Source organism: Triturus cristatus, chromosome 2_1 (assembly GCF_964204655.1).
Source record: "Triturus cristatus chromosome 2_1, aTriCri1.1, whole genome shotgun sequence".
In the NCBI taxonomy this organism is placed as follows: Eukaryota; Metazoa; Chordata; class Amphibia; order Caudata; family Salamandridae; genus Triturus; species Triturus cristatus.
In genome coordinates this window covers 115,220,495-115,247,309 of record NC_140581.1, presented here as the reverse complement: position 1 = coordinate 115,247,309, position 26,815 = coordinate 115,220,495, and the positions used below count along the sequence as shown (strand labels likewise).

The window sequence follows — 26,815 nt, the reverse complement described above, 5'->3', positions numbered from 1 at the left end:
AGCGGCACTGCTCTGAGAGCTACTGTGCCTTACAATTGTGGTAGCGGCACTGTTCTGAGAGCTACTGTGCCTTACAATTGTGGTAGCGGCACTGCTCTTAGAGCTACAATGCCTTACAATTGTGGTAGCCGCACTGCTCTGAGAGCTACTGTGCCTTACAATTGTGGTAGCGGCACTGCTCTGAGAGCTACTGTGCCTTACAATTGTGATAGCAGCACTGCTCTGAGAGCTACTGTGCCTTACAATCTGTGGTAGTTGCACTGCTCTGACAGCTACTGTGCCTTACAATCTGTGGTCGTAGCGCTGCTCTGAGAGCTACTGTGCCTTACAATCTGTGGTAGTAGTGCTGCTCTGAGAGCTACAGTGCCTTACAATCTATGGTAGTTGCACTGCTCAGACAGCTACTGTGCCTTACAACCTGTGGTAGTAGTGCTGCTCTGAGAGCTACTGTGCCTTAAAATCTGTGTTTGTTGCACCAGTCTGAGAGCTACAGTGCCTTACAATTGTGGAAGCGGCACTGCTCTGAGAGGCACTGTGCCCTACAATCTGTGGTAGTAGCGCTGCTCTGAGAGCTACTGTGCCTTACAATCTGTGTTAGCTGCACTGCTCTGAGAGCTACAGTGCCTTACAATCTGTGGTAGTTCCACTGCTCTGAGAGCAACAGTGCCCTACAATCTGTGGTAGTTGCACTGCTCTGAGAGCTACAGTGCCTTACAATCGGTGGTAGCTGCACTGCTCTGAGAGCGACTGCACTTTACAATCTGTTGTAGCTCCACTATGACAGCTTCCATGCCATACATTCTGTGGTAGATGCACTGCTTCGAGAGCTACTGTGATTTACATTCTGTGGTAGCTGCACTGCTCTGAAAGCTACTGTGCCTTACAATATGTGGTAGTAGCGCTGCTCTGAGAGCTATTGTGCCTTGCAATCTGTGGTAGTTGCACTGCTCTGAGAGCTACTGTGCCTTACAATCTGTGGTATTTGCACTGCTCTGAGAGCTACAGTGCCTTACAATCAGTGGTAGCTGCACTGCTCTGAGAGCGACTGCACTTTACAATCTGTTGTAGCTCCACTACTCGGACAGCTTCCGTGCCATACATTCTGTGGTAGCTGCACTGCTTCGAGAGCTACTGTGATTTACATTCTGTGGTATTTGCACTGCTCAGACAGCTACTGTGCCTTACAATCTGTGGTAGTAGCGCTGCTCTGAGAGCTACTGTGCCTTAAAATCTGTGTTAGTTGCAACACTCTGAGAGCTACAGTGCCTTACAATTGTGGTAGCAGCACTGCTCTGAGAGCTACAGTGCCTTACAATCTGTTGTAGCTCCACTATGACAGCTTCCATGCCATACATTCTGTGGTAGGTGCACTGCTTCAAGAGCTACTGTGATTTACATTCTGTGGTAGCTGCACTGCTCTGAAAGCTACTGTGCCTTACAATATGTGGTCGTAGCGCTGCTCTGAGAGCTATTGTGCCTTACAATCTGTGGTAATTGCACTGCTCTGAGAGCTACAGTGCCTTACAATCAGTGGTAGCTGCACTGCTCTGAGAGCGACTGCACTTTACAATCTGTTGTAGCTCCACTACTCTGACAGCTTCCGTGCCATACATTCTGTGGTAGCTGCACTGCTTCAAGAGCTACTGTGATTTACATTCTGTGGTAGTTGCACTGCTCTGAAAGCTACTGTGCCTTACAATCTGTGGTAGTAGCGCTGCTCTGAGAGCTATTGTGCCTTACAATCTGTGGTAGTTGCACTGCTCTGTGAGCTACAGTGCCTTACAATCTGTGGTATTTGCAATGCTCTGAGAGCTGCTGTGCCTTACAATTGTGGTAGTTGCAATGCTCTGAGAGCTACAGTGCCTTACAATCGGTGGTAGTTGCACTGCTCTGAGAGCTACTGTGCCTTACAATCTGTGGTAGTTTCACTGCTCTGAGAGCTACTGTGCCTTACAATTGTGGTAGCGGCACTGCTCTGAGAGCTACTGTGCCTTACAATTGTGGTAGTGGCACTGCTCTGAGAGCTACTGTGCCTTACAATTGTGGTAGCGGCACTGCTCTTAGAGCTACAATGCCTTACAATTGTGGTAGCCGCACTGCTCTGAGAGCTACTGTGCCTTACAATTGTGGTAGCGGCACTGCTCTGAGAGCTACTGTGCCTTACAATTGTGATAGCAGCACTGCTCTGAGAGCTACTGTGCCTTACAATCTGTGGTAGTTGCACTGCTCTGACAGCTACTGTGCCTTACAATCTGTGGTAGTAGCGCTGCTCTGAGAGCTACTGTGCCTTACAATCTGTGGTAGTAGTGCTGCTCTGAGAGCTACAGTGCCTTACAATCTATGGTAGTTGCACTGCTCAGACAGCTACTGTGCCTTACAACCTGTGGTAGTAGTGCTGCTCTGAGAGCTACTGTGCCTTAAAATCTGTGTTTGTTGCACCAGTCTGAGAGCTACAGTGCCTTACAATTGTGGTAGCGGCACTGCTCTGAGAGGCACTGTGCCCTACAATCTGTGGTAGTAGCGCTGCTCTGAGAGCTACTGTGCCTTACAATCTGTGTTAGCTGCACTGCTCTGAGAGCTACAGTGCCCTACAATCTGTGGTAGTTGCACTGCTCTGAGAGCTACAGTGCCTTACAATCGGTGGTAGCTGCACTGCTCTGAGAGCGACTGCACTTTACAATCTGTTGTAGCTCCACTATGACAGCTTCCATGCCATACATTCTGTGGTAGATGCACTGCTTCAAGAGCTACTGTGATTTACATTATGTGGTAGCTGCACTGCTCTGAAAGCTACTGTGCCTTACAATATGTGGTAGTAGCGCTGCTCTGAGAGCTATTGTGCCTTGCAATCTGTGGTAGTTGCACTGCTCTGAGAGCTACTGTGCCTTACAATCTGTGGTAGTTTCACTGCTCTGAGAGCTACTGTGCCTTACAATTGTGGTAGCGGCACTGCTCTGAGAGCTACTGTGCCTTACAATTGTGGTAGCGGCACTGCTCTGAGAGCTACTGTGCCTTACAATTGTGGTAGCGGCACTGCTCTTAGAGCTACAATGCCTTACAATTGTGGTAGCCGCACTGCTCTGAGAGCTACTGTGCCTTACAATTGTGGTAGCGGCACTGCTCTGAGAGCTACTGTGCCTTACAATTGTGATAGCAGCACTGCTCTGAGAGCTACTGTGCCTTAAAATCTGTGGTAGTTGCACTGCTCTGACAGCTACTGTGCCTTACAATCTGTGGTAGTAGCGCTGCTCTGAGAGCTACTGTGCCTTACAATCTGTGGTAGTAGTGCTGCTCTGAGAGCTACAGTGCCTTACAATCTATGGTAGTTGCACTGCTCAGACAGCTACTGTGCCTTACAACCTGTGGTAGTAGTGCTGCTCTGAGAGCTACTGTGCCTTAAAATCTGTGTTTGTTGCACCAGTCTGAGAGCTACAGTGCCTTACAATTGTGGTAGCGGCACTGCTCTGAGAGGCACTGTGCCCTACAATCTGTGGTAGTAGCGCTGCTCTGAGAGCTATTGTGCCTTGCAATCTGTGGTAGTTGCACTGCTCTGAGAGCTACTGTGCCTTACAATCTGTGGTATTTGCACTGCTCTGAGAGCTACAGTGCCTTACAATCAGTGGTAGCTGCACTGCTCTGAGAGCGACTGCACTTTACAATCTGTTGTAGCTCCACTACTCTGACAGCTTCCGTGCCATACATTCTGTGGTAGCTGCACTGCTTCGAGAGCTACTGTGATTTACATTCTGTGGTATTTGCACTGCTCAGACAGCTACTGTGCCTTACAATCTGTGGTAGTAGCGCTGCTCTGAGAGCTACTGTGCCTTAAAATCTGGGTTAGTTGCAACACTCTGAGAGCTACAGTGCCTTACAATTGTGGTAGCAGCACTGCTCTGAGAGCTACAGTGCCTTACAATCTGTTGTAGCTCCACTATGACAGCTTCCATGCCATACATTCTGTGGTAGGTGCACTGCTTCAAGAGCTACTGTGATTTACATTCTGTGGTAGTTGCACTGCTCTGAAAGCTACTGTGCCTTACAATATGTGGTCGTAGAGCTGCTCTGAGTGCTATTGTGCCTTACAATCTGTGGTAATTGCACTGCTCTGAGAGCTACAGTGCCTTACAATCAGTGGTAGCTGCACTGCTCTGAGAGCGACTGCACTTTACAATCTGTTGTAGCTCCACTACTCTGACAGCTTCCGTGCCATACATTCTGTGGTAGCTGCACTGCTTCAAGAGCTACTGTGATTTACATTCTGTGGTAGTTGCACTGCTCTGAAAGCTACTGTGCCTTACAATCTGTGGTAGTAGCGCTGCTCTGAGAGCTATTGTGCCTTACAATCTGTGGAAGTTGCACTGCTCTGAGAGCTACAGTGCCTTACAATCTGTGGTATTTGCAATGCTCTGAGAGCTGCTGTGCCTTACAATTGTGGTAGTTGCAATGCTCTGAGAGCTACAGTGCCTTACAATCGGTGGTAGTTGCACTGCTCTGAGAGCTACTGTGCCTTACAATCTGTGGTAGTTTCACTGCTCTGAGAGCTACTGTGCCTTACAATTGTGGTAGCGGCACTGCTCTGAGAGCTACTGTGCCTTACAATTGTGGTAGCGGCACTGCTCTGAGAGCTACTGTGCCTTACAATTGTGGTAGCGGCACTGCTCTTAGAGCTACAATGCCTTACAATTGTGGTAGCCGCACTGCTCTGAGAGCTACTGTGCCTTACAATTGTGGTAGCGGCACTGCTCTGAGAGCTACTGTGCCTTACAATTGTGATAGCAGCACTGCTCTGAGAGCTACTGTGCCTTACAATCTGTGGTAGTTGCACTGCTCTGACAGCTACTGTGCCTTACAATCTGTGGTAGTAGCGCTGCTCTGAGAGCTACTGTGCCTTACAATCTGTGGTAGTAGTGCTGCTCTGAGAGCTACAGTGCCTTACAATCTATGGTAGTTGCACTGCTCAGACAGCTACTGTGCCTTACAACCTGTGGTAGTAGTGCTGCTCTGAGAGCTACTGTGCCTTAAAATCTGTGTTTGTTGCACCAGTCTGAGAGCTACAGTGCCTTACAATTGTGGTAGCGGCACTGCTCTGAGAGGCACTGTGCCCTACAATCTGTGGTAGTAGCGCTGCTCTGAGAGCTACTGTGCCTTACAATCTGTGTTAGCTGCACTGCTCTGAGAGCTACAGTGCCCTACAATCTGTGGTAGTTGCACTGCTCTGAGAGCTACAGTGCCTTACAATCGGTGGTAGCTGCACTGCTCTGAGAGCGACTGCACTTTACAATCTGTTGTAGCTCCACTATGACAGCTTCCATGCCATACATTCTGTGGTAGATGCACTGCTTCAAGAGCTACTGTGATTTACATTCTGTGGTAGCTGCACTGCTCTGAAAGCTACTGTGCCTTACAATATGTGGTAGTAGCGCTGCTCTGAGAGCTATTGTGCCTTGCAATCTGTGGTAGTTGCACTGCTCTGAGAGCTACTGTGCCTTACAATCTGTGGTAGTTTCACTGCTCTGAGAGCTACTGTGCCTTACAATTGTGGTAGCGGCACTGCTCTGAGAGCTACTGTGCCTTACAATTGTGGTAGCGGCACTGCTCTGAGAGCTACTGTGCCTTACAATTGTGGTAGCGGCACTGCTCTTAGAGCTACAATGCCTTACAATTGTGGTAGCCGCACTGCTCTGAGAGCTACTGTGCCTTACAATTGTGGTAGCGGCACTGCTCTGAGAGCTACTGTGCCTTACAATTGTGATAGCAGCACTGCTCTGAGAGCTACTGTGCCTTACAATCTGTGGTAGTTGCACTGCTCTGACAGCTACTGTGCCTTACAATCTGTGGTAGTAGTGCTGCTCTGAGAGCTACAGTGCCTTACAATCTATGGTAGTTGCACTGCTCAGACAGCTACTGTGCCTTACAACCTGTGGTAGTAGTGCTGCTCTGAGAGCTACTGTGCCTTAAAATCTGTGTTTGTTGCACCAGTCTGAGAGCTACAGTGCCTTACAATTGTGGTAGCGGCACTGCTCTGAGAGGCACTGTGCCCTACAATCTGTGGTAGTAGCGCTGCTCTGAGAGCTACTGTGCCTTACAATCTGTGTTAGCTGCACTGCTCTGAGAGCTACTGAGCCTTACAATCTGTGGTAGTTCAACTGCTCTGAGAGCAACCGTGCCCTACAATCTGTGGTAGTTGCACTGCTCTGAGAGCTACAGTGCCTTACAATCGGTGGTAGCTGCACTGCTCTGAGAGCGACTGCACTTTACAATCTGTTGTAGCTCCACTATGACAGCTTCCATGCCATACATTCTGTGGTAGATGCACTGCTTCGAGAGCTACTGTGATTTACATTCTGTGGTAGCTGCACTGCTCTGAAAGCTACTGTGCCTTACAATATGTGGTAGTAGCGCTGCTCTGAGAGCTATTGTGCCTTGCAATCTGTGGTAGTTGCACTGCTCTGAGAGCTACTGTGCCTTACAATCTGTGGTAATTGCACTGCTCTGAGAGCTACAGTGCCTTACAATCAGTGGTAGCTGCACTGCTCTGAGAGCGACTGCAGTTTACAATCTGTTGTAGCTCCACTACTCTGACAGCTTCCGTGCCATACATTCTGTGGTAGCTGCACTGCTTCGAGAGCTACTGTGATTTACATTCTGTGGTATTTGCACTGCTCAGACAGCTACTGTGCCTTACAATCTGTGGTAGTAGCGCTGCTCTGAAAGCTACTGTGCCTTAAAATCTGTGTTAGTTGCACCACTCTGAGAGCTACAGTGCCTTACAATTGTGGTAGTGGCACTGCTCTGAGAGGTACTGTGCCTTACAATCAGTGGTAGTAGCGCTGTCAGATTTAAGACCACCCATCTCATGAGTGAGCATCTACCAGAACCAATCAGGAATATTCCCAATCCTGCATTGGTGATGCAGATAATTCAACCAAGGAGCTCTCCCGCAGTGACCAAGAGATGGCAACACCAAGCTTCTCGTCAAATCTCCTGATGCTCTCCATTGAAACGTGTGACAACCTATTATCCGTTTTCACCAAAATATCTTTGTTTTAATGGAGGGCATCTTCACCCCAGTCTGTCATCTGTCACCCCAGCTGTCTCAGAAATCACTCCAGCCTCAGAGGATGAGGTGAAAGATATACTCCAGTCTTCAAGAAACTCACCCCTACCTCAAATGTCTGGAATTTCAAAGTTGTCAACTTTGCCACTTATCACTATATTAAGTAACTCTTCCCTCAACAGCAGATCCATTCCTCAGTCCTCCAAACACCCCATGAGCATTATTCCCCCAAAACAATCCGCAGATGTGAATATCTCTGGCCTATGCTGTGTTGACAAGGCAATGGAAACTGCTGCCTTTCACAACCTTTCATCCCACTTTGAAGAAAAAGTGATTTCCAGTCCAGCTTCAGGCCCTGCAGAACCGAAAGCACGCCTGTGGTGTCCCTCAGGGCTCTGCGTTCTCTACAATGCATTTCAACACCCCCATGTATGCTCTCACTAAGATTCTTGAATCCTATGATGTAGGTTACCACATGTATGTGGATGACACGCAACTTTACCTCAAACTAGGTGAGTGTTCCAGCAACCAATCCAGGCTGTCCCACAAAAATGTGTTACTATGCTGTCACTGTAGTCTCCCGCCATGACTACTGCAAAGGCTTGTATATTGGCTTGATAATATCTCATAAATGGTTTAAACCAAGCAGCTGGCTTATTTTATACCTGAATAGCCATGATTGTCTCACACCCACCATGAACGCCCTCCGCTGGCTCCCTGTTAAGAACAAAACCAATTTCAAAGCCGCCTGCCTCATCCACAAAACCCAGCATGGCATGGCCCTGGTCCAGTTGTCCAAGACTTTAGTCCCGTACTATCTCGCCAGATGTCTGAAGAAACTACTCTTGATAAACTGGTTCAGTCTCTAGATCATCCTTATGGAACTCACTCCCTTCGCTCCTTTTGCAAGTAAGATTGGAAAAATTAACTTTTGAGATTCAGGAAGCTTTTAAAACCCCGCCTTTTTTTTGCAAGGCCTACAGCTAGACTCCAGGCTGCCTACTGCCTGACCCCCCTGGAGCTGGCTTTCTGATTCCCTGGAACTTGGGCCTGCTTGTTTTATGTCTAAAACCAGCTACTCCTTACCGGGCCATACGCTGATTCGTCGCAAAATTTTAACATCTTCATCTCAGATCATTTGGTACAGTTGATGCCATTAGCAACATTCAACCTCATACTATGCTTGTACTGATTTTATTTGTCACATAGTGCTCTGAGACTGCCTTCAGTTGCCTGCAGCACTACACAAAACCCTAAATAAGTAATTAATAGTATCAGTGGAGTTTACATTTGTCCTCATATTAACTTCCATTATCTGTGCCATTTCCCAAGCCCTCTTGCTGTAGCTTTATACAAATACTAACTACATGCCACAACTTAACAGTTCTCTAATTTCAGCCTTTCTATGCTGGGTCCAAGGCTGGACTGGCAATCTGGGGGTTACGGAAGCGACTTTTGAGAGGCAGCAAACCCCCTCCCACCTCCGGTACTGCAAAATCAGCCCCACCCTTGTAGACTTTTACAAATATATGGAATAAAGTACCCCTTGCCATACATGATAAGGATATTACAAGTCACTGAGAAGTTCCATGGCTATATAGAGGAACCAGGCTGAAAGGCGAGTTTCTCTAGAAGGTTATGGAACTCCAAGGTAACTTGCCATATCTTTATCATGTACAGCAGAGGGTACTTTATTCCTTATAATGCATGGTCACACCATCACCTTTCCCACAAACCACTTAAATCCTCGGTGGGAGAGGACATTTGCAAACATGCCGAATAAAAGTTGAACCACTGGTAAAAACAAAAAGCTGTTAGGTGGTTGTTTCAATAAAGATATTCAAAGCAGTCATTTAAAAAAAAAGGTGCAGTAGAAGCTTGTAGACCGATTCTAACTTTTCTATAATTACTTAAGGAGTGCAAAAAATAACCATGCTGCCATAAAAATCTCCTTTCTGCTGGTCGCAATACAGCAAGAAATACACAGCAGAAGAAACAACAGCAAGGCTTGATTTCTCTCTTTAAACAGCTGCTTTAATTATGCTCCATGACCTGACCCGCCTTGGTCCTCGGCTGCTGGCTCTGGCAGTAGGCATTGCGACTTCAAATTAAACTGTAATAGGCAATTACAGATGAGTTTGGACGCAATTTCTTTATGATCGGCAACTGGATGCGTCACAAGTCACTGATTCTAAAAAAAAAACAGAGACCGCTATTTATATAGGGATTGCAGAGTCCCATGTATTATAACCCTCTCAAGGTCCGTCGAGGACTCGGGATATCTGACTCTTTGGTTCACGTCTAATGAATAACTGCTGATACATTCAACACAATATTTTAATGTAATCTGCTCTACGGGTGTAAGAGAGCAGGAGGGCGACGCCACTAGGGCTGAAAAGGCTCCAGCCAACCCCCCCAACCCCCCACGCCCGTCGTGTGTGTCAGCCCGGGCTGAGATGGCCTCCCGGGCACACACAGACAGTTGTTGAGCTGCTGTGGGCTGTCTGGCATCCTATTGCAGCCAGACCTGAGTACTTCCAAGTCTTTAAAAGACCATTTACTTGTTAACGAGGCTTTGTTGTTTTTTCACCCCTTCTTAGAGCCCCTGCATCTCCACTCTGCCTAGTGCTGGAAGAAATAGCCCCCCCCTCCTGAAATTTTTATTAGCCCACCCCCACCCCCCCCCCCCCCCCCCGAAATTTGTCTCTAGTTGCACCTCTGTAAGAGAGCGTAAACCACCTCTTATAGCTTGAAAAATGGTGAAGATTTCAGAAGCTCCCAGACGTAGGAGCAAGATTACACCGCTGTTCGTGATTCCCGAATTAAAAAAATAGCAAACACAAAAAATAACTTGCTCCTTGGTTATGCCCCAATATTTGGTATAATCTGCTCTAGGAATTCTTCCAGCCTTCTTTGACTCCAGGAAAAAACTTAAAAGAACGCATTCCGGTCTGATCTTAGAAACCCATGCCTTGGCCGTTGTATCTTAGTAAAACAATTTTGCTCTGTAGTTTGTATTGTTTTAAACTCTTGTGAAAATGTTCAAGTAGGCTGTTTTGTTCGAAAATAAATTGAAAAATCATCTATGCTGTTGTGGTTCTAAATAAAAAGTGCTCTACTTGTGGAGTGCCCTCAACAATACGGTAAAATAAAAATATAAGAAAAATAAATACAAATATTAGAAAAATAAAATCATCTGCCAAAGAAAGCCATTTTGATCCTTCATTGTGTGGCTTCCTTCTTGCTGTTGACCCTTTCTCCCAGAGCTCTCACTGTTCTTGGCCTTTCCACACTTCCGCCTACACCTTCTTGGAACACATCAAGGAAACACAAACAAATTATACTAGATTTTGAATTTGTCCTGATCTTAAAAATGTTCCCTAAAGGTGGTTCCCTCTAGTCCTGGATTATCTAAGCTCCAGGAGATGTCAGTTTTTTCCAGATGTTCATTATCCTGGAGGAGACATGCTAATGCACCAAGGTCCCAAGTACCTGCAGAGCAGCGGCCCTCTTCTCCACCATGGACTGGTGTTCATGAATATCCTTCTTCTCTTGCTTCAGGGGGTCCAACCAGGTTTTAAGTTTTCCCTGCAGAGTAAAAATGCACAAAATGAGACCTTGTATGAGTGCTCGGGAGCCTGCGCTGTAATACACGGACATAGGCATCTCTTCGTAAGAAAACAAAATGGCTGTATCACTCTTCAAAAATCACACTTGTTTAGTATTGTAAATGTTTTATGTAGTTCAGAGAAACAAAAAACAATTCACAACTATATGTAACAGTTTGGGAGAGGATTTAGTACATGCCCCGTTCAAATTGATGCACCAATATATTTAGAGTCCTTACAGTCCTAATTACATAAGTCAACATAGATCAGAAAAGTACAAAATGAATTTTTAGGCGGTTTTCCAGTTAATACTTACATATCAGTTAGATGTACACTAGCTAAGGAACGGGGACATTTAAACTACTGTACCAGTAACATCTCTGGTACTTTGCCAGCCCCTGATTAAAACAGGGATTTGTTATTATTACACTGTTGCTCAATGAAAGGCAGTGAAATATTCTAGCTCACTGCAGAAGGCTGTACCAGTCGTTAAAGGCCCTGAACCCGAGACACATAGTTGAGAAACTATACTATTTAAACCACTGCTAGATAAAAATTATTAGAACATTGGAATTCTGGGAGCTCCGTTGAAGACAATTGAGTGCTCCAGGCTTCCAATGGCTGGTAAAAGCCCGGAGCACCAACATTCCAATGTTTGCCTTTGTTCACAGCTGTTGCTGTGAACAAAGACCGCACAGAGCCCGAGAGGATTGTAACCCCCTTGGGCTCTGTGAGACCTTTGTTCAACTACTTAAAACATTCTGCCCACTATGGGCGAAATATTCTAATTGCCTTTCAGCCCTCCGTATCGGGCTATACCAGCCATTAAAGACCCACGCCTTTGTTAAAGGCCCCTTACATTCGGCACGGGCCTTTAACGCTGGAGCGGGTCTTTAATGGCAGGTAAAGCCCACTATGGAGGGCTATAAAAGAATAAATGCCGGGTCCCAAATTTTGCTCAAAACTCTGCGGCCAGCGCTCTCCAATGTCGGAATGCCTGGCATTACAGCCTGTACACAGTTTTAAACTGCCAGTTCAAATGTCAAATAACCCCTTTGCCAAGCCTAAAACTCCCATTTTATACATATAAATTACTACTAGGTTAGGCTCTAAACAGTCCATAGGGCATGGTGCATTGTATTGAAAACACTGGACAAGTACTTTTAAGTCTTACATGTCCTGGTATTGGAAACTCATATATGTGTTTTTCACTACTGTGAAGACTATCTCTCCCATATGATAACATTGGGTTCCTTTTTTACATTTTATAACTGGTAACTTTTGTTAGGGAGAAGGAAATGCCATGCTGGGTGTCTAATGAATTGGAATTCAAAATCTTCTTAAATGGTAAAGTTGGATTTTAAATCACAATTCTGAAAATGCCACTTTTAGAAAGTTTGTTTCACTTTTGGTACACTTATGGTTTACCATGATGATCAAAGCCAATTATTTTATTAGACCAAGTTTTTATTTTCCTTTTTTACTTATCTAAATTCATTTTGTTTTTTTCAAAAATTCATTCAATTACAAAAAAAGACAAACATATTACTAACTTTCTATACAAAAATCATAAAGAATCGATCATGCAATCAATAATACATGAATTAATCACATTAATGACAATAAACAATACAACAACACCACATTACTAACAACAAAACAATAAAAAAAAAATATTGGGTGCAATTAATTAATCAGTCAAATGATCAGCATAACTTCTAATCAACGCGTTTCAAGTCCTAGGCTACAAATACAAGGACTCTCATCGGGGCTTCTTAATTCATTGCACTTAACTTCTGTGTGCGGTGGTATCTGGCGGGAAGATATTAATTATTCTTCGGGCGATTTGGAATCTTTTTTGGAGAAACCTGCAGAGATAAAATGTATTCCCTGCTTGAAGGGATCAATCTCAGTACCGTCGGTATACAGCAGAGTGTCTGGCAAGGAGAATGATTGTTCACGATTTATTCTGCCTTTTTGATTTCTTCAAAACTTCTCTATTTAGAAGCAGCTGGTGATTCACTGCCAGTCATCAATTGGAGAGAGACACTGTTGAGAGGCTACGTTTAACAAAGACACGCGGTATTTTAAATAAACTACAGAGAAGAGCTGCTTCTAAATAGAGAATATTCGAAGAAATCTAAAAGGCAGAATAAATCGTGAACAATCCTTCTTCATTGTCATTAATGTGATTGATTCATGTATTATTGATTTTATGATCGATTTTTTATGATTTTTGTAATAGAAAGTTGGTAATATGTTTGTGTGTCTTTTTTTGTAATTGAATGAATTTTCGAAAAAACAAAACGAATTTAGATAAGTAAAAAAGGAAAATAAAAACTTGGTCAAATAAAATAATTGGTTTTGATCATCACGGTAAACCATAAGTGTACCGAAAGTGAAACAAGGTTCAGGTAAAACCCCTCTTTCTTCTCGACTACATGGCGCTACCTGCACTTTGTCCATTTGAGCCGAACTCCTTTGTGTTGATTAACTTTTAGAAAGTTGGCATTTTCTTGTCCTAATCATTTGATGCCTACTGCCTCTTTCCTTGGTCACATGACTAGATGTAGACGGCAGTTGGCCTTTGTGCATTCCTCCCTGATGGGGTATGCAATAGAGGCACTAGGTGTTGCAGGATGACCATCCTGACTTGATGGGAAGGATGGAGCTGTCACCTGTCACAATTGCACTTCAGAGACACTGCCTCAGCTCACCCATAAAGAACTTCACACTAGCCTATTGTGATCCCAGACATCCTGGGACCAGGGCAGGAAGTCAGGAAATTCCTGACATTTCTGTTGGGGGAAACTTCCAGAACTTCTCTGCTCAAGTACTCTGCTGAGGTAGGCATTTTCTGTGGTATTGGATACCAGACCTACAAGTACATCAAAAGCTTAAAAGACAAAAGCAGGAGCATTCTGCAACTAGGTACACCAAACAACTTAACAAAGCTTGCAAGTCCCTCAGTGCATTGGAATGTATCTGGTGCCAAGCATCAACGACTACAGACTTTGAAACCCTTTTCTCAGATTGTACAGTCAACTAAAAAACAAATTTTTGTATTGTAGATAAATAACTTTCATCAGATTGGAAATTGACTGGGACAAAAACAGACCGTAGAAATTATTTAAAACGGTCGAGATACCACCATAACCTCAAATCCCTTAATGAAAAACCCTAAAGAAAAGAGAAGAGCATTCTAACGATTATAGCTGAAGAGAAATAAAAAAAGACTAAGACCTCACTCTCAATGATTTATACCGCAACTCTGGACTGAAGCCATCAACCGTCAACCAGGAAACAAGCTAAGACATCCTTCCTTTGAAAAGATCTCCCGAAATAAATTGACCAAGATCATACAGAATATCAAACCATCAACCAACTTTGCAGACCAGATTTTAGTGGATGTCACAAAAGACACAAGTACCTCAATAGTTCATACAAGATGAATCTCATAAATGCATCGCTGAAGCAGGGGGACGCCAGTCACAACTTGACACTTGGAGGTGATACCTCTCTCCTAAAAACCTAACACAAATCCTATAGACCTAAACAAGTTTCACCCTGGAAAATCGCTGCTGCTCCTAACTAACGGCATAAAGAGATATGTAGCCTCACAACTTAACTAACATATATTGAAGGGTGATATACATGCACAATTTATTGCAGGTTGCAATAAAGAGAATGCCATACTTAGAAAAATTACCAAGATTTCTAGCTTTCTAGATAATGAAGACTATTGCCTTCTGATCCTGCTAGACCTTCCTGCTTCATTGTATACAGTCGACCACCATGCCATCAACCACATTTTAAAAAAACACATAGAATAGATATCAAAGTCCTACGTATGCTGACAATACCCAGCTGTACCTTAAAATAACCTCCCCTGGAGACAGTGCAACCCTTGTCAGATTTAAAGAAGGTATTCTAGACTGGATGACATTGACGCATCACAAACTGAACCTCCTCTAATCAAAAGTTCACCTTATCTCACCTCCAATGCCCAATTCTGTTTCAATCTTGGCTTGACTCACTGACTATCATAGACTCTAAATCCTTGCTCATTTGCTGCACTAATCCACTATGCAATAGCCTGAAGAATATACTCTACATGCAAGCCCACAAGAAAGCAGAGGCAAGAAACACCCAAAGATTAGCCCGACTCCTGTGAACTATCAAATTCTACACCCCCAAAAATGACTTCAAATCAGTAGTGCAAACCCTACTACTCTCCATGCTTGACCCCCAAGGATTCCCTACTATCTGTGATTTTACAAATTTATCAAGCACAGCTTAAAGTGACACTTCTTGCGGCATCTAGGAACCAAGCATGTAAAACACATCACCCCATGCACTTACCAATCTTCAATGAATATTTGTTGAAACGAGAACCAATAAAAATCCCTACTTCTGGAAATTCCTATCTTCAAAACAATTAATCCAGTCCTTCACAGGGAGAAGGGCTGCACATTTCTGAGATTCCAATTTCTAACCAAGATCCCAACAATTCCAGCCTAAAATTCTTTTAAGAAAAAATATTTTAAGTACTACTCTTCCAGTGACACTGAGCAATGTAAATTAATTCAGCTCCTCTTGTTTAGATTCACCTGCTCAGTTCATTGACCTCTTAGATGTCACAATAAACAGCAAATGTTGTAATTTATCCTGACCTTATGACTTTTCTATTGTTTAATAAACATTTGTGCTTTTCGGACTGTGGCCTATTGATGCAACACTGGTAAGTCTTCTGTTATTGAATCCAGACATTTCACACAAAAACAAACATGCAAGACCTATTGGTTTTGCCATTGCCTTTTAGCAGTGTGGGATAAATGCATAACAGTAATGATACTATTGTGAATAATTAAAATTGAATATTCTCAAAAAATGAAACTACAAATTAAGCAATTGATAAGATCTGTGGCAGAGGGAGTGGTCTTTGGAGTGTCTCAATCTTTCCTTTACCCCCTTTACACTACTTTACCAGGCAATCACTCATTCTATTAGCCACCTAGATCTTGGTTCTCCCCACATCATTCTGGAATCCTCCATCTGCACATCTCATACATTATGTTATGCAGATTTTTTGAGCGCACTATCATTTGGAAGGGCAATCTGGAGCAGAGCAGGTGTGAGTCTAGTCAAACCTCGGCCTAGTGGGACTACTTGAAAAGTCAGGCCTTCATTTTCTTGCAGAATTCAAGAACTGAGGAGGAGGCTCTTATGTGTATTGGCAGGTCATTCCATGCTTTAGGAGCGATGTCGGAGAAGGGTCGACTGCTGGATCTAGTTTTCCGAATACGTGGGATGTGTGTAAGTAGGAGTCCGGATGAACGGAGGTATCTGGAAGGATTGGAAAAGCAGATGTGAATGTTGAGGCCAGTGTTATGTAATGCCTTGAATGTGGGTGAGGAGTTTAAATTGTGCTTGTTTGTGAATCGGGAGCCAGTGAAGCTCCTTCAGGTGTGTGGTGTGGGAAGTTGATGGTGATTCTGGCTGCCGAGTTCTGAATAACCTGCAGCCTTTTGGAAAGATGTTTGATGATCCCAGCATAAAGGGTGTTACAATAGTCCAGCTTGCTTGTGATGGTTTTTTGGGTGCTGATTGGCAGCCTTATGAAAATCTTCCTCAGCAACTTCGAGTATGGAAGAATGAGGCGGTGACAGAGTTGACTTGGGTTGTCATGTTGAGTTTGCTGTCAATGATGATTCTGAGGTTCTTGGGGTGGGTGGTGGGGGTGAATGCCGGTCCTAGCTCTGTTGGCCACCAGGTGGAGTCTCATTGAGAAGTACTCTTCCCGAAGATCACGATTTCAGTCTTGAAAGTGTTCAGCTTCAGACAGCTGGTCCATCAGGTGGGCGATTTCAGTCATGCAGGCATCTGGGTCTGGAAGTCTGGTCTGTGAAGGAGAGAATGAGGTGTGTATAATCGGCATACAAGAGGACATTGATGTTGTGAGAGCAGATGATGCTGGTTAGAGGGATTATCTATGCATTGAAGAAGGTCAGGCTCAGGAGGGATCCTTGTGGAACTCCACAGATGAGGTCTAGGGTGCCCAAGGTATACAGTGCCAGGCTGACTGACTGGGTCCTTCTAGTCAGTTGAAATGCGTGTCTTTGGATTCCGATGCCATGGTGGATGAGGGCCGCCGTATTTCCTCCATCCATAGTCATGTGGATATCATCCATGGTGATGATCATTGAGGTATTCAGTGAGGCATCTGCTGGTGATTTTCTCTAAGACCTTTGGTGAAAAGATCAGTCTTTATTTGGTGAGCGTTGAAGGGTCCACGGAGGATTTCTTCAGCAATGGGAGGACAGTTGCATGTTTGCAAGCATCTGGAAAGGTCGAAGAATAGATGGAGGCATTCAGAATGGGTGTGAGCATGGCACTGATGGGTTGCAGTTCTCTGCAGTTGGCGTGGTACGTGCAGGGGACCCACGGGGTCCTTCAATGGCCGGACTTACCAATGGCAGTGGTTTCTTCTGGGATGATGTTGGGCAATGTGGTTAGGTCGGGGGGCATTTGGTGAGGTATGTAAGGTACATTTGTGGAAGTTGCTGCTAAATATTGCCAAAATCCAAACTGCTGGAAAAATGTGTGCACCTACAGCTTCGCAATCATATCAAGCAATTCCGACTCCTTGACCAGTGTCAATCTGGTTTCAGACTGGACCATAGCGCCGAAACTGCCCTGGTACACATTGTTGACAATGCTTTACGCTCACTTGATCAGAACAAATCTTGCTTACTAATTTTACTTGACCTGTAAGCTGCATGCAACATTGAAAATCATGGAAATCTTCTGAACCTATTAGAACACAGGATGGGACTCTCCAGTACCATGTTTAAAAATGATCCTTCTCATTCCTACACAATAGATCTCAGTGTATCCTAATCAACTACGCACTATCCGATCATTCCCCTGTTAAAGTTGGCATGCCCCAAGTTTCTACTCTCTCCCCTTCTCAGTTTAGCCTGTAAATGGAGCTCCTGACCCAAATCCTCAAACTCTCACACATCTCCTACCACATGTATTCAGATGTTACTCAACTCTACACGAAGATTAACCTCTTCCGAAGACATCAGCATCCTCAGTACCCTTTCAAAAACTCAACGCAGGTTGATTCGTAACTACCTCAAACTCACTGCCCAGTATCTACCCTAGTATCAAAGACTGGACCCCACATCTTACTGCCTTGCACTGTACCCCACACATCATTGACTTAGCTAAATCTTTAGGAATAATTCTGGACAACAACCTCTCCATGAAAATTCAAATCAGTGCCTGCACCAGAGGAGCTAACCATCAACTACAAGCATTAAGAAAACTAAAACCTTTCCATCCAACTTCAGATCTCAAAACAGCGGTTTGAGCCCTTGCAATATCCAAATTAGACTATGGTACTGCCCCCCTTGTGCGCCTTCTGAACATTAAACTTGCACCGCTGAAAGGTACCTTGACTGTGGCAGCGAGGCTCATCACTGACTCAAAAAGGGATCATATAACCCCTGACTTCCTATCATTGAATTGGCTACCCTATGAGTCTAGTATCCATCTGAAATTGGCCTGTCTGACCCATAAAGCTCTTCACCAGAAAACTCCAACTTACCTGGCCCAGGAACTGACTCTATCGGGTGAAAACAAACCTTCCTGAAGCACAAGCTTCCTTCTACTTAAGCTACAAAAATTCACCAAAAAGAAAACCTACAATCAAGACTTTTACAGAATTGCACCAAAAATCTGAAACTCTCTTCCTCCGGAGAACAGGTCCAACCCTTGAGGGCGAGTGGTGCGACAAAGTCTGTGAAGGCGTTGATGAAGTTGGTGCATGGTACCTGTGGTCTGTAGATGAGAATGCTGCTTAGGATGAAGTTGGCTGTGATCTAGATCTTGAACAACAGGTGTACCATGTTGGAATATGACATGTCTGTGGAGGTGGTGCAGCTGATGGGGGTCTTGTGGATAATGGTGATTCTGCCTCCAGGCGTGTGAAATCTGTTTTACCTGGCCAACTTTTAGCTGTGGCTGTGGCAATGTCAGGTGTGGGGAAAAGTAGGTCTGGGTCATTGTCCGGCAACAGGTCCCAGATCTCTGTGGGGTGTTTTGTGCGTAATCGTGTGTTAAGGAGCATGCAAGCGGGTGTAGAGTGTTGTGTGGGTTGTTGCAGGACTGTAGGAGAGTGAGTGGGGTGTTGGGTGGTGTTTATACGGGTGCACGGAGTGTTGGGTGTGGGTAAGTGGATGAAAACCTGTGAGAACACTCCTTCAGTGTTGTGTTGTGTGGTGTAGTGAGGCAGCAGTGTACGGAGTGACTGCAGGGGTTGAGGGAGCAGAGGGTCACAAGAAGATAGTGGTGGGAGGGGGAGGACCAGGGTTCTTTGTGCTGGCCACGGCCGGGTGTGGGCGCCTGCCATTAAGCAGGTCCTTGAAGGGGGAGGAGTGATGTCACTTCATGTGCAGATGGATGACGGAAATATCCAGTAATGTCACTTCCAGAGCAGATGCATGATATGAAATACAGTGATGTCACCTTTTGTGAAGATGGTTAATGGAAATGAGTTCTCTATTTAGTTTCTTCTTTTAAAGACGGTTTGGACAAGAAACCAGTGATGTCACTTCCTGTGCAGATGGATGATGGGAAATCCAGTGATGTCACTTCCTGTAAAAATGAATGATGGGAAATCCAATGAGGTCACTTCCTGTGCAGATGAATGATGGGAAAGGCCCCTAGAGCTTCTTCTTTATCACTGTCTCTTAACTTTGACCGCCTGCATCACATGTAGGTACTTGCATCACCTCGCTGTCTCATCTGTCTGCGCTCTTTCTTTCCTTTGAGGCTGTCAATATTTTAGCAGCTGTGTATACCTTCATCACACTTTCATATGCCACATATTTGACTGTCACACTGTGTGCTCTGCAGAAAGGCCAAGGATTGTATGAGCATTAAGTCTGAACGCCTTTATGCCCCACTGGTAGGCTATGTGAAAAAAATCACACTATGAAAAGAAGATGTTTCTCAGGGCAGAAGGTAAGTGTATTTATTAACAAGTACACTCGTAGAGGCCACCAGTACATCATATCAAGGATACCCGTCTTTCTAACCGTCTGTCCCCCGAATCCTCCAACCCCAACATTCCTCGACTGTACATTCCCCGACACCAGGGTTCCATCTCCAACCCAAAACACTGCCTTCAGGTTCAACTACACATCTATAACTCTTGCCCAGTCATAAGCAACCACCCATAACGTGAACTCACCCAGACACCTGGAGGTGATTATACAAGAGTCATATGTTGCATGCATTAGTAGAGACACACATTGTTCAGAAATCAATCAGAATATTTTGACTTTGAACTTAGGAACATAAATATAGGCCTCTATAGGGACCTGTTTCAAAGTCAGTTTTTAAATTGTACAGGTATGAGACCTGGAAGGACCCGCCCCACTTAAAGCGCCATATGTATGTATGCGTTACTGACTGCACATCCTTGTACAACCAAATTTTATCTTACTCTGTAACGCGCTCTCAAATCCATGTCGTAAGGTCCATGCCATTTAAAACTGCTAATAAATACAATAAGTGGTTTTTAAGTTTAGTTTGGTAAGGGTGTAGACAGGAAAACGATGGTTATTTTGTTAGTGAATCTTGATAGCATGTACAAACAGATTGTATTAACATGAACCTCATTCTTTGCTTTGATTTGTGGATTTTGACGACAATTACTATCTGACAGAGTGAGTTGCGGTATAAACATCAGCGGGAGAAAGGATTCTGCAGTGCAGGGTGCTTTACGATTCAATGAATAGTAGATGGCCTTATTTCAAATTTAGCAGATGCCGAACAACTGCCAAAAAGAGGCGGATATCGTGTGTGCCCTATTTAGAGTCCATAGAGGCCCGATACACTATAAATAGGGAGGATGGGGCATCCGTTTCTTTTAGGTGGATGTCCCACATACACCAATTCTAAATTAGGCACTATGGGACAGATGTACTAGACATTGGTCACAAAATACTGGTCACAATTAGTATTTTAGCGCCAAACGTGTTATTTTGTGAATCGAGCTGTGTACTCGTAGGGCGGTTCATAAAAAAACGGATCGTAGTAGGTCGAAATCCAACCAACCTCATGAATATTAATGTAGTTGGTCACAAATTGCGACCTACTATGATTTGCTAACATCACAAAGGTGGTGGCTTGCTGGGGTCAACGGACTGCCATGTATGTGATTGCTTTTTAATGAAGCAAACTTCTTTTTTTGAATGTGGCCCATTTTGCTCTGTACTTCATGACACTATACACGACCTCAAACAACTATTGATCGTGGACCAGGAGCTTGTTCATAACTGGCCTATGGGAGCTGTGGATAAATGTCTCCCGGTCTCAGTAAAGTGTTCGGGATGACACCTGTCTCCTGCTCCTTGGTTCAACAAAATGCTAAAATTCGAGAACAAACAATGCAAGGTCCTCGAAAGACTTTGGAGGAAATCTATATAGAAGACCCCAAAACTAACTATAAAGCAGCTCTAAGAAAATATCACGGCCTCTGTAAATCTCTCCGTGCTGATTTCTATTCTCAAAAGATTCTAGAGGCCCAAAACTATGCTAAAACTCTCTATAAGGTGGTGAAGGAACTATCGGACACTTGGAAGTCGTTAACTTCCCCCCCCCCCATCTCTCCCACACTAAATGGAGGAACTTGCCCTTTTTTCATTAAAAAAGTTGCAAATGTACACTCTCAACTGTCTAGCAATTACTTACAGAGAGTGCAATTGGAGGAGGCCGAGCCAGCTACAATCAGGCCGAACCTCGCTCTTACTAAGGTATCTGATTTCCAGCCTAATGTGAGCCCACCGCCCAAAATGAATACCTGGCACCCTTTAGATATTATGTCTTTTAACCGCAATCTTCACTCCATTAAATCAGGCTCTCCCCTTGATCCTCTTCCTCCACACTTGTTGCGCCAGCGGGATCCCTCAATACTATCCATGATTATGGATCTTCTCAATGCCTCTCTGAATGAAGGGGTGTTCCCCCAGAAATGGAAACATGCGATGGTCTTCCCCCTTCTCAAGAAAGTGAACCTGGACTTTATTAATCCTTCCAATTTCCGTCCTATCTCCTTACTTCCTAGCTTTTCAAAAATTCTGGAGAAACATGTCAATAGCCACCTGCACCTCTTTTGTGGAAACCCAGAATTTCCTTCATGCTTCCCAGTCTGGCTTTAGGGTCAGTTTCTCTACAGAATCTTGAGATAACCAAGATGCTAAGGCAACGCTTAGATGAGGGAGAAACAGCGGCACTCATCCTATTAGATCTTAGCGCTGCCCTTGACACGGTGTCTCACCGTATACTTCTGGGTGAGCTGCTGGCGCTGGGTCTTGATGGAAACCACTGGAGTGGTTTCGCTCCTTTCTTAAGTTCTGATCCTTTCAGGTTTTCTTCTCCTCTTCTAGGTCAAATTCCCATGTTTTCCCTCTGGAGTCCCACAGGGCTCAGTGCTGGGCCCACTGCTATTTAACATTTACATCCGACCTTTGACAGAGGTGGTTGAAACCTACGGGCAGCCTCTCTTCTCCTACGCTGATGACACTCAGATTAGTTTCTCTGTGCAGGGACACGGGCCATCTGATCTCCGTTTTGGTTTGAGCAAGATTTCTCTCTGGATGCAAAATAACTTGCTCAAGCTCAATGGGGACAAAACAGAAGTCATGATTCTGGGTGAAAGGCCCGATCTCTGGGGACCACGTCACAGGCCCGCCCAGCTAGGAGCACCTCCTACTCCTTCAGGCAGTGTTAAGAATCTGGGGTTCATTGTGGATGAGTCGCTATCCATGAAACAAGTGGCCAAGGTGGCGCCTACCTGCTTCGCAGTACTCAAAGGGCTAAAAAGGATCCTGTAGCTTACTCCCTTCTCCGCACAGAGGACGGTGATCCAGGCCCTTGTTGTTTCTAGACTGGATTACGGCAACGTGTTGTACTTGGGAGCCAATAAATCAACTATCCATCGAGGCGAACCTGAGCAGAATGCAGCCGCCAGGCTTCTTCATCGATCACCCAATGTTACCGCTGCCTCCAGCCTTCTTCGCGAGCTGCGTTGGCGCACTGTGCCGAACCGTATCAAGTTTAAAGCATGATGCTACGTGTTTAAGGTTAAATCGGAAATTGCCCCCAAATACTTTTTGGACTTGGTCCACCTCTACCACTCTTCCCGTCCCCTGAGATCATCTGTGCAGACTCGGTTCACTGTACCAAAACTCTGGCTGTCCCGCATTAAAGTCGCTCTTTCTCCTATTTAGGACCACAAAAGTGGAATCCCCTCCCAGCTTCTTTGAGAGATTCAACATCCCTTCAGGCATTTCCTCTGGTTTAAAGGCCCGGCTCTTCCAACTCTCTATTCAGATCTCTTTGACTTCGCCCTACTTCCGCTCAGCGCTGGGAAACCCCCAGGGGTCGCTGTGCGCTACAAGTTTCTTAAGAATAATAATATTAATAATAATAATAATATAGGGATTGTGTTTTTAAAAAAAAAGCCTCCTGTTTGTTCGCTCAAGAGGAAGAAGCGATGATATGCACCCAGGGCCGGCTTTAGGGCGGTGCGGCCGGTGCCACCGCACCGGGTGCTGGCTTCCTGGGGGCGCCGTGTTTGAAAGTTTATTATGCTTTTGAAGCACCTGCTGCAGCGTTTCTTTCCTCCGGCCTCACATAAATGTCAAGATAACTCGTGTGATTAACTATCTTTCTGGAGGGAGATCAGCGTTTTGTATAGTTGAGGTTTTGATTTAGGTGAAGTTAGTGCAGAGGGTTAATGTGCCTGCTGCAAAGAACGTTTACCACGTAGATTACAGAGTGCGTATGATGTAAACAGATCTTGCAGGTTACTGCTTTCAAAAGAGACATCCTTTTGTTACTTGCAATTTATAACTTAAAGTCCTAATATAGAACAGTGAGCTATTAAGTTTCACCCTAGAACTGCATACACACTGCAAAGTATACATTATTAGAACATTGATTAATGTTGCATAAAGGGTTGATTTGACTAGAAATCGATTCTTATTGTTAAAGAGAAGTCCCAACTATGCTGTTTCTTTTTCGACTCTGTGTGTGTGCTTCTCCACACCAAGCACTCTTAAACTATACTGCCTACCAGTATGGATGACATGTGACCCCTACACTTTTAGTCCTTTGGCTTATGTAACATTTCCTATACACTGATTTATACACCTATGATTGATTGTCTCTGTGTAATGTGTGTGTGATGCAAAGTGCTTGGACACCCTACACTGGTATGAGTGGCGCTATATAACTAATTCAATGCATCTGAGAGAGTGTGGTCATGGAGACTGTTAAAGGGTGTTAGTGAGAGAATCCGTGGCAGAGGTAGTCATGGGGGGGTGCCAACAAACATTGTCGCACAGGGCGCCACCAGCGCTAAAGCCGGCCCTGCATGCACCACTGCCTCCTCGAAAACCTTTTTTTCACATTTACTTAGAGACCCTTTCTTATATTACAAATGGGTTACCACTTCCTTTGAAGGGTTACCGCTTCCTTTGAAGGGTTACCACGTCCTTTGAAGGGTTACCACTTCCTTTGAAGGGTTACCACTTCCTTTGGAGGGCCTGCAAAATATTGTTTTGCGACCGGATTGCATCACAAAACATTGATACATAACATAACAATTCAGTATTTGGAAGTAGCCCCTTCCAACTAAAAAGGTAAATATTTAGCAATTCGGAGACACTTTTTCGAAAACCTGAAGGAGTTTAGTACATAGGAAAAAGGGTTTTAGCGTTTGCAAACCCTCTGATTTACCGATTCGGAGGGTTTGCGAATGCTAAAAACCTTGGTACATCAAGCATTACATGTGATAAATTGAAGGACTGATGGGATAAGGTGATGAATTAATGGATGACAGAAGAATGAATGAATAAGTCAATGAATGGATGTAAGCAGCAGAGCAGGAGGATGAATGGAATAGGGTGGTGAATGAATGAATGGATGACAGGAGAATGAATGAATAAGTCAATGAATGGATGTAAGCAGCAGAGCAGGAGGAGGAGTGGAATGGGGTGGGGAATGAATGAACATGGATGAAGAGAGGGTTGAATGAAGGCAATACGATGATGGGTGGGCGAACGGAATAAGATGGTGAATGTTTGGGGGGATGGATAGAGTAAGGTGAGGGATGCAGTAAGTTGATGAGTGAAAGAATGGAACAAGGTGATGAATGAATGGCCGAGAGATGGATGGATGGAATAAAGTGATATATGAATGGATGCAGTAGGGTGATGGGTGGATGAATCTAAGAAGGCGATGGATGAATGGGTGTCTGACGGAGAGATGAAACAAGTGGACGAATGGACTAAGATGGATGAATGGGCGGATGGGTACATGAGTGGGGATGGATGGATGGAATAAAGTGATATATGATTGGATATGATATGGTGATGGGTAGATAAATGGAGCATGGCGATTAATGAATGGGTGTCTGATGGATAGATGAAATGTGATGATATGTGGACGAATGGAATAAGATGGATGGGTGGGTGAGTTAGAGGAAGGAAGGGTGGGTGGATGGGTATGGATGGGGGTGGATGGGTATGGATGGGGTGGATGGATGGACGGTTGATGGATGGATGGTGGGAGGGTGGATGGATGGGTGGAAGGGCGGGAGGATAAATGGATGTTGGGTGGATGGGTGGAGAGATGGATGGATGGCGGGTGGGTGGATGGATGGATGGATGGATGACGGGTGGATGGATGGGGAGTAGGTGGATGGATGGGTGGGCGGGTGGATGGACAGGTGGGCAGCTGGCGGATGAATGGGTGGATGGACAGGTGGGCAGGTGGATGGATGAATGGATGGGTGGATGGAGCGAGCGCCTACGCCGCACACTGTGAGCTGGGTGCATATTCTCTTTACCTTGTACTCCAGGGCCGCCTCTTCCAGGGGCACCGCCTCGTGGGACCGGTGCTCCCTGGACTCTCTGCACACCACACAGATGGCCGTCTCCTCCTTCTTACAGAAGAGCCGCAGCTTCTCGCCGTGCCGGCCGCACTCCCCCTCCACCCGCAGCTGCGCCGCCTGCTGGCAGAAGTCCTTGGCGATCTGCACAATGTTGGCCAGCTGCCGGTTGGAGCTCAGGGCACCCTTGGGTGACGCCTTCCTGCACTCGGGGCAGGGGAAGTTTGAGGCCACTCCTGCCCAGCATCGGACGAGGCAGCGGCGGCAGAAGTTGTGCCCGCACTGCGTGGTCACCGGGTCTGTGTAGTAGTCCAGACAGATGGCGCATCTGGTCTCTTCCATCAGGTGCTCCACGGGGTTTGCTTCAGCCATGGCCCGGCAGGGAGTGGGGCACAAAGCGGGGCCAATGCGGGACAGAGCGGAGCACAGAAGGGGCAGGGAGTAGGGCAAGAAAGTCGAACAGAGAGGGAGACAGGGAGAAAGAAACTAAGACTTGGGCAGAGAGCCGGGCAGGGAGGTTAGAGAGCCAGGCAGGGAGCGGGGCAGAAAGCCGTAGAGAGAGCCGGGCAGGGAGAGCCGGGCAGAGTGCACCCCAGGCAGAAGCATGGAACGGAGTAACAGCAGAGAGCGGGCAGGAGGAAGCAGGGAGCTGGACAGAGCAGGCTGAAGAGAAGCCCTGAACGTGACGAGAGCCGGCAGCGAGCGGGGCAGCGAGCCGGGCAGATGTGAGCGAAGAGAGCCGGGGCACCGGCGATGACATCCAGGTTTCCAGTTTCGATTTCGTTTCCTCAGAAGGCGCGAGCAGAGGAGGCAGGGAGTGGAACTCACATTTACAGACAGCGCCTATTTGAAGTGTGTCCAAAATATATGTTTAAAAAGACCATCAAACACCATAGTTACGCATTATATTTAAGTTTTTATAACAGGCGACAGAGAGAGCCCAAACGTGACATAAAACTGATTGCAAAGATACAAAATGAGTTCATACTGATAGAGATATTAGTAGTAGAGACGTCACGTGCTTATAAAAACGATAATTTGCATAAATAGCGCATATGGAGCTTAGATAGAGCGGGTTTCATCGCGGGAGGGAAGAAGCAACAAAACCTGGCTTTCTTGTGACGTCATAAGATCCAATTTTGTCAGTGACAAGCGATTGATTATTCTATCGGCAGATTG

At 45.3% G+C, this 26,815-nt stretch overlaps 1 protein-coding gene across 1 annotated transcript in view; it reads right to left on the bottom strand.

Annotated features, from left to right (window-relative positions):
* LOC146863850 (E3 ubiquitin-protein ligase TRIM39-like) overlaps positions 1–26,423 on the bottom strand; it is a 107,179-nt gene extending 80,756 nt beyond the window's left edge. Inside the window, exons 1-2 of the mRNA XM_085628457.1 lie at positions 25,595–26,423; positions 10,550–10,645 (exon numbers count right to left, since the gene is read on the bottom strand). Of these exons, the coding sequence (XP_085484583.1) occupies positions 10,550–10,645; positions 25,595–26,008 (510 nt within the window). The 5' untranslated portion in view covers positions 26,009–26,423. The remainder of the gene's footprint in view (positions 1–10,549; positions 10,646–25,594) is intronic.
* Between the last annotated feature and the right edge of the window lie 392 nt (positions 26,424–26,815).